Source organism: Microcebus murinus, chromosome 26, assembly GCF_040939455.1.
Source record: "Microcebus murinus isolate Inina chromosome 26, M.murinus_Inina_mat1.0, whole genome shotgun sequence".
Lineage (NCBI taxonomy): Eukaryota > Metazoa > Chordata > Mammalia > Primates > Cheirogaleidae > Microcebus > Microcebus murinus.
In genome coordinates, this window is record NC_134129.1 from 2,084,320 (window position 1) to 2,092,921 (window position 8,602).

The 8,602-nt window shown below is 46.3% G+C and overlaps 1 protein-coding gene across 1 annotated transcript in view; it reads right to left on the reverse strand.

The window, feature by feature from the left end:
* The window catches only part of PARM1 (prostate androgen-regulated mucin-like protein 1), a 70,952-nt gene extending 63,033 nt beyond the window's left edge, over positions 1–7,919 (reverse strand). The window contains exon 1 of the mRNA XM_075997918.1: positions 7,715–7,919. Within this exon, the coding sequence (XP_075854033.1) occupies positions 7,715–7,757 (43 nt within the window). The 5' untranslated portion in view covers positions 7,758–7,919. The remainder of the gene's footprint in view (positions 1–7,714) is intronic.
* Between the last annotated feature and the right edge of the window lie 683 nt (positions 7,920–8,602).

Consider the following 8,602-nt stretch of genomic DNA (forward strand, 5'->3'; position numbering starts at 1 on the left):
CCAAATTCATATGTTGAAATCCTACCCCCCAAGGTGACGATGGTATTAGAAGGTGGGGCCTTTAGGAGGTGATTAGACCTGAGGGTGGTGCCATCCTCTGTCCTGCCTCAGTGACCTACATTGCCCTTTCCACCATGGAGGACGCAGCTAGCAGGATCTGTCTTGAACCACAAAATAAACCCTCTCCAGACTCAGAACCTGCAGGAATCTTGACCTTGCACTTCCCAGTCTTTAGAACTGTGAGAAATAAATATTTTTATAAATCACCCAGTTAATGGTATTTTGTTACAGCAACCTGAATGGACTAAGATCACAAAAGCTTTTCCAACAAACTGAAACTACTTCGAAAAGGGCAGACAATTCCAGTAACTATCCATCTGGATAAAATTCTTGGTGAATAAACCCTGTCAGTAATGAGGTTATCCTTGTGGACTACAAAAAGCTAGTAAGAATCTCAGGATGTAATGAAAAAATGTTCAACATCTCTAATCATCAGGGAAATGCAAATCAAAACTACAATGAGATATCATTTATATTCAGTAAGGATGGCCTTTATCAAAAAGTCCTAAAACAAACAAATGTTGGCATGGATGCGGAGAGATAGGAACACTTCTACATCACTGGTAATATGGAGATACCTCAAAGAGCTACAAGTAGAACTACCATTTGATCCAGCAATCCCATTACTGGGCATCTACCCAAAAGAACAAAGAACATTCTATAAAAAAGACATCTGCACTTGAATGTTTATAGCAGCACAATTCATAATTGCAAAGATATGGAAACAACCCAAGGGCCCATCAATACATGAGTGGATTAATAAAATGTGGTATATGTATACCATGGAGTTCTACTCAGCCACAAAAAACAGTGGTGATCTAGCACTTCTTTTATTATCCTAGATAGAGCTGGAGCCCATTCTAAGTGAAGTATCCCAAGAATGGAAAAACAAGCACTACATATACTCAACCATCAAATTGGTATTAACTGATCAACACTTAAGTGCACATATAATAATAACATTCATTGGTGTCGGGCAGATAGGAGAGGGGAGAAGGGGATGGGTATATATACATATCTGGGGGATGGACATGCTTGAAGCTCTGACTTGGGTGGGGCAAGGGCAATATATATTGCCTAAACATCTGTACCCTGTAATATGCTAAAATAAAAAATAATAATAGGCCGGGCGCGGTGGCTCACGCCTGTAATCCTAGCACTCTGGGAGGCCGAGGCGGGCGGATTGCTTATGGTCAGGAGTTGGAAACCAGCCTGAGCAAGAGTGAGACCCCGTCTCTACTATAAATAGAAAGAAAATTAATTGGCCAACTAATATATATATAAAAAAAAATTAGCCGGGCATAGTGGCGCATGCCTGTAGTCCCAGCTACTTGGGAGGCTGAGGCAGCAGGATTGCTTGAACCCAGGAGTTTGAGGTTGCTGTGAGCCAGGCTGACGCCATGGCACTCACTCTAGCCTGGGCAACAAAGTGAGACTCTGTCTCAAAAAAAAAAAAAATAATAATAATAAAAAAAGAATCTCATGATGTAAAATGGAACATATGTTTTATTAATTCCATTTCAGAAAAATAATGCGTTCTAACCCATGGGAAGTCTGAATGGTAGCTCTAAGTTTACAACCACGTCCAAAAAAATCAAATAAACAAAACCCTTTCTCATTTAATTCCTTTCATGTTCAACACCTGCACTACAGTTCCCATGTCCTTATTTCCTTGTTCATAGAAAAGAAAATCAGGTGTCAGAATTTGGAATATATAATAAGTGGAAGATATTATCATCAAAGGTATATTCCACCATTCATCTTATTTTATATTAAATAGACATGTTTTCTAAATATCATAGCTTGTAATTTCCCATAATTTTTCCACTTAATAGTTATTCACAGATTTTTGTCTTAGGTATTAAAGGTGCAAATTTCTACCAGAGTCTGATTGATTAAAAGTTTTTTTTTTTCTACATCTGCCTTAAAATTCTGTCTAATATGCTGCTTCAGGTCCTATGTAGCCATAGCTTTCAAGTGATACCAAGAGACATACAGCAGGAATTATGTAAAACATATATAATTAATATTTGTGAGATGTCTTAAGATCCTGGCATACAAAATAGTACTGAAATCCAAAGCATTCCGTTTTAATCATAACTTTCTTTTCTGATCAGCTGCCAGCTAGATTCTAGAAGGCATTTAGTGCCAGCTCCTATGCAAGAACATTGCTACCATTAAAAATATACTGTTTTTTAAAAAGGGTCAAAAGGGGTTAATGTAGTTCAGGGAGGCCACAGAAATCCCACCAATTGTTTAGAAACACACAGTTAATGGTTATATATTCACATTCAAAATATTCACTGGAGTGAGTACTGACTCCTGATCTATGTAGGTGCTAACACCAAGAAAGCTCTTCTTAAATCTCCATGTCTTCCCACAAATAGATTATTTTTAACGAAATGGTGCAGGGCACCTAAAAGCCCCAGGAGGCAGAACTCAAAATAAAGCTAATCCTATATCAAAACCACTGCATAGATGAACCATAGATGAAAGGTCAAAGGCAATGTTGCCAGATAACATACACCAGCCAAATTTGAATTCAAGATGAACAACAAAGGAAGATGTGGTCTAAGTGTATCCTAAGTATGGGACATACTTAGAATTCACTATTTGAAACCCAAGCTTGACTGGGCAACCTGTGCTTTCCTTTGCTAAATCTGACACCAGCCAAATAAAAATTAAGACAATATATTTTCAATTGACATACCATCCTGCTCCAGTGAAAAGCTCATGTGGAAAAAGTTCTGTAATTGTCGACTTTGTTTTAATTATTTCTATAATATTGCTTATAAAATGGTAAAGGTCTTAAGGTTTATAAACAAAGGTACAACAAGTGAAAGAAATGGGCCATGCTGGTATAAAGAGTTACGACGAACATCGAAAGATCCACACGTTGGAAAATTTGATCTTACATCAAAAGAAACATCGTGTACTACATACATAAATCAGTCTTGCTCTATAGTCAGCCTGCTTGCACATTAACTAGATGGCAATCTATTAGTCCTGCATTTCCAAGTAGAACGCAATCATGGGATAAAGCAGACAGTATCTGCCCACCTCTTTTCAGAACTGCCACCATCTTCTACATGAAAGATTAATTTTTCCAAGAAGCTGCTTCATTTGGTATCTTTTGAGCAAGGCAAATAAATTTGATTTCTGGACTAACATGCCCCATTTTAGTATCAGATATTTCCAAAAGGAAGCAAACTGTGGTTACTACTACTACAGTATTCCTTCATTTAGGTATTAAGATAGCCAATCCCTTTTTTTTCTATATTTAAATAAATAGTGAATTTTATTTACTTTTTAAATCGATTCATAATTGCATATATTTATGGGGTACATGTGATTTTTTTACATTTTTTTTTATTATTTCAAGAAAATATGAGAGTACAAACATTTTGGTTGCATTTTATATCTTTGCCTCTCCCTAGCTAGGGTTAGAGGTATTGAAAACACTTTTCAAATGTTGGTCTCTGTTGGTTCCAGTGGGGTGCTATAACCCCGCGAGGGGAAGTCATTGCTTAAGAAAGTGTGCTTAAATAGTATGAATACTTGGCCAATACTCCCCTCATAAAAACAAGCACAATTAGACCAGAGCCAAATGCTGAAGTTAAATTAGAGATCTGGCAGTGACCGGTGATTCTGGGTTCTGAAGAGTGCCACTCTGCAGCATTCAGATAAAACGACCTGCCTTTTCCTAAGTTGTTGATCTGAATTATCTCAGATTTGTGGCTCTGGGGACCTGACTTTTAAGATTTAGCTGAATTGAGTTTTTGAAACACACCAGTGTGCAAAAATATCTTTGTGGAAGAAATAAAGTCTTTGGTGAGACTTTACTTCTATTTGTTATTGAGCATTTTTTGGACTGTTGTGTTATCTGAGTTGACACATTATTAACCTTTTCAAACGAGACATTTAGTAGGCTCAGCTGAATATTTTCTTAATTTGCACATTGGGTTTGCTGCAATGGCTGGCACTACGCTGAAATATTAGTTGAGGTCTTTGATTTACATAGTCCAGTGCAATCATATAAACTCTGCTTTTGGAGAGGATGATCTAATCTGTGCAGAATATAGTAAACTTTGTCAATAAAAATAATAGCATCAACAGCTAGCATGTACTGAACATTCACTATGTCTCTGGCACTGTATACCTATAGGTATATTGAGTCATTTAACACTTTTAATACCCTCATGAGGTTTGAGTCTCCCAATTTTGTAGATAAGAAAACTCAGAGTGGTTAAGGAACTTGCCATAATTGCACAATTAGTAAGTAGTAAAGCTTAGATTTGTACCTGGGCAATCTAGCTGCAGAGTCTACACACCTGCCACCTTGGAACGCTGCCTCTGTCAGCGCATCGGATACAATGAAGAGTCCATCTACCTTCTTGGGCAGTTTTCACATGAAAGAGATGTCACATCTAGGACTATGACCACAGATTTCAGGAAACCGGAGTTAATCAGGCTAAAGGAATGCAAGCAACTCTTCATCACCACCACCCTCAACAAACCATTGGCAATCTTCCTGTTCCTGCAAATGTACGCGCATTTCTGGTTTATTTTACTATATCTGTGATGAGGCTACTGTGCTGACATATAGCAGGACCTGTAGTAGGGACAGAGCTGTAAATGTGTAGGGTGCGGTTTTCCTTCAAGGATAAGGACATTTTTTATGTTAGTTACCTGGAGAAGAGGTATCTGCCGGACCCAGAATACACACAGGGCCCCTAGCGGGGTGGCAGAGTGGGAATCTAGCTCTCCTGGCTTTGGTCAGCAAGGGACCGTAAGTCTACCCAGAGTGCCTGGGTAACGGGGTGCAGGGTCCTCTTCCTGAGTGGAGGCCAGGGGCAGACAGGGCCGGTCCAGGGCAGGAAAAACAAGATGACGATGTTTGTGCCTCTCTTACCTATACGTGTTTCCCTTTCGTCCTGCTCGTGTTTGGAAAAGGCTTTTTGAAAGTTGCAATGCATCTCAGAGATCTCAGTGGGGGACTTTTTAAATGAATTGGGCCATAGAACACCAGAGGGCAACAATGACCTGTTCGGAGTAAAGGAAGAGAATCCAGAAGGGATCAGGTGAGGAATAAATGTGGAAACTACCCAGTGGCCCCGCATCCTCTCTTTCTTCTTGGCTCTGAGGCCAAACTTTGGAGGTTCTGGCTTGTATTTGAATTTGGAGGCAGGACTTCTACATGCCTTGTAAAAAAAAAGAGGTGTTTGGGAATTGGTTTGTGAAACAGCCATGCTAGTTTTCTACTACAATCAACCTTGAGGGAACTGAAGGCCCTCTAAGGTTCCTCTCTTTCTCCTTTTTAAAATACAAGTGAATAAACTTAGAGACCTACCCTTACTGGATTGTTGACAATGCATGCATGTTTGCAGGTGCTGGAGAAAATGCTATGTATATACTGAAAGGATTTGTTAAACCCCCAAAACATAGGCCCTTGCTCAACCCTGTTCTGGTTCAAGAAAGTATCACCTTAAGGGTTTTACAGAAAGTTTTTTGAAGCCTCTAAAGCTAGAGGGAAAAAGCAGAAAGAAAACAGAAAGAGAAACAATGTCTGGCAGAGCAGAGCTTTGCTGGCTCAGCTCCAGAATGAGCTGCACAAATGCGCTGAGCCCCTCTCATTCCAAGAACCCTCATTGCTTTCTTCTTTACCGACACAACCACTTGCTCTTTGAGAATGATATTTCAGATTCCGAAAGCACCTCACTTTGGCATGCAAAGAAACTCATCAGTATTGATGCCAATTTTAAAAAAATATTATTTTTCGGACAATTTATTGCAAAGAGCTCTAACAAGACACTGCCCGAAAGAGATTTCTCAGGAGGAAGGAGGGAGCTCCCCTTGGCATCACTCTGGAATACGCACTTAGAAACAACCAGGGGAAAAGGCACGTATGTCTGTCTCCCTGAGGCTCCAGCGCCCTGGAACTGTGGGGCTGTGACCCAAGTGACTCTGGTCTGGAGACGCGTGTGGGGGCAGGGACAGGGCTGCTCTGCCAGTCCCCGACTCACCAGCCTCCCCACTCTGGCGGGGTCAGGGGCAGTATTTCTCCTTCCCAAATAGCATAGCGGAGCTAAGCAGTAAGACTGACCAAAACAACAAAAACAAAAACAAAAAGCCTGTGAGCTCCTTGGCTAGGGGGGCTGAGGGGCTAGAGAGGAAGGACGCTACAATTCATTGCTTTCATTGCTGATGAGGCTTAATCCTGGGGTTTTGCCAACTGCTGGAGCTGTTCAAACAATTAAATAAATAGATGCATAAATAAGACAAGCCACTAAATCAAATGAGCAAACAAACCCACGGCTCTCCTGGCTCACTCAAGCTGTTTTGAGCCTTATGAAAAGATTTTTCAGCGAGGAGAAAGTAAAGGTGTCTTCCCTGTCATTCCCTAAGCATCTCTTGCTCGGATTACTTAAGGAACTAATTGCCATCATCACAGTCCCCTGGCTCGGGCGTCGCACCTGAGCCATCCGGCTCCCTCAGCCGGCAAAGCTTCCGGAATCTTCTGCAGACGTGTCTCCAAACCATGCAAAAATACCAGGGCGAAGTGAGAGTTTTTTCAGATGTTGAGTGAGTGGAGATGATACCACACTACCGCCTTAAGTTGGGAAACTGTCCCTTAAAATGTGCTATCCTTTGCAAGCTGCCAGGAAACCACTAGCTTCTTCCCAAGGGACTGAAAGGACTTGTGTCCCTGATTCCGGGAACCCCAGGCACTCCCGGGGAGAATACCTGGATAAAACATGAATGGCTTGTGCTATGTGACTTTGGGTCATTCTTAACTCAACGTGCTAGTGGCGGCGCACTCGGGCCACTTTTTCCACCAGTGCCTTATCCACAGTCAGTTGTCCCTTGTCAGGCGACGGTTTCCTGGAAAGCTGGGTACCCAAGATCCAGACTCAAAGATTCATTCCGAATCTCTCCCCGGCCCCTACCGAGCCGAGCCAGTCGGCTGGCTCCCGAGTCCCCAGGTCCCCGCCAGGTCTTCCGCTGTCCGTGGTCCCAAGAGCCTGGGTCGCGGGTGGGGAAGCCGTCAGGGGAGCGGAGGAAGTGATACTAGTTTTGCCAAGTGACTAGTTTCTTCGGGAGGCTCTGGGTCACAAGGTACTCCTGCTAATCCCCAGTGGCGATCGCGATCTTGACGGAGGCTGGGGTCGCCGCCCGAAGTACTTTTAGGGTCGCATCATCCCACGCACAACCAGGGAGGGACGCGGGAGGCCCGAGACCGCCCCGTCGGGAACGCAAACCAGCCCTGCCAGGCGCAGCCACCGCGGAAGCCTTCCCGGGTGCGCCCCGCCCCCGCGCCCACTTTCCTGGGCTTTTGAACATCCCTCCCGGGGTGGGAGTCTGGCCCCAGACTCTGGCAGGGACCCCGACGAAGAACAAGAAGCCTGGAGGAGCAATCAGCGTCGCCCACTCCGGGGCTCGAACGCCCGGCGCAGCCACCTGTTCCGCGAAGCGGGAGTGTGCGCGGGAGCAGGCTGCGGCAGGAGGGGCGCCGCCGCGCCCCCGCCCGGCCGGCCCCGCACGGCCAGAGCGCCCACCGCGCGGGGCTGAGCCCTCTCCAGCCCCGGTCCCTGCCCCGGCGCTGGCCCCCCGGCCCGCCCGCGCCCGGCGCCTCCCGGGGCCCCGCGCCGCGTACCTGCCGCGAAGATGCAAAGGGCGAGGAGAGTCCCGCAGCCCATGGCCCCGGCGCTGGCGCTGGCGCCCGCCCGAGCGGCGGCGCGGAGTTCGCGGGGCGCGGGCGGCGAGGAGAGGCCGGCGCGGCGCGGCGCGGCCCGTCAGCTGCGTGCCCAGCGGAGCCCGGCGCGCCTCTGCTCCATCCCCGCGGCCCGCGCCCCGCCGCCTCCGCCGCCAAACCACTCCCCCGGCCCCGCGGCGCCGACGGGCCGCCGCCCGGCCGCGCCCTGCCGCGCGCGGGTCCCGAGCCCGGCCCAGGGCGGCCTCTGCTGGACACTCGGGGCGCGGCGGGCTGTGCGCTCCGCGGGCTCGCCCGGCTCGCGCGGCGCTGCGGCTGCGAGGCAGGGCGCGCGGGTCTCCGCCTCGGGATCCGCGCGGCTTTCCCGGCAGGAGCTCGCAGCCTTGCAGGAGGTGACCACTTGCTATTTTCATCGTCGCCTCGGAGAGACAGACATGCCCTTCCAAGCACCAGGACCCTTTCCTTCATTTGTCAGAACATTGCTGCGTGTGCCTTAAACTCTCGGCTTCTTGCCAGAAGAAACAGTACTAATGTAAGTGGCGTTGCTTAACATGGATCGTGGGATGACCGAGGCAGGCGCCATCCTAGGCGTCGTGTTGACTCCTTTTAACAACACTGTGACAGAAGCATGGCTATTATTCCATTTTACAGATGAGAAAACAAAGGCACAGGGAAGGTAATGTGCTGCAGGTCACACGGCTGGTAAGAACAGTTTGTGCACAGGCCCATAATAGCAAAGGCTGACATTTCCTGAGGATTCGCTGTGTGCCAGGCACTGGGCAGCATGCTGTCCCGGAGTAAACCGAGGCCTTCCGTACTCACAACAGCCTG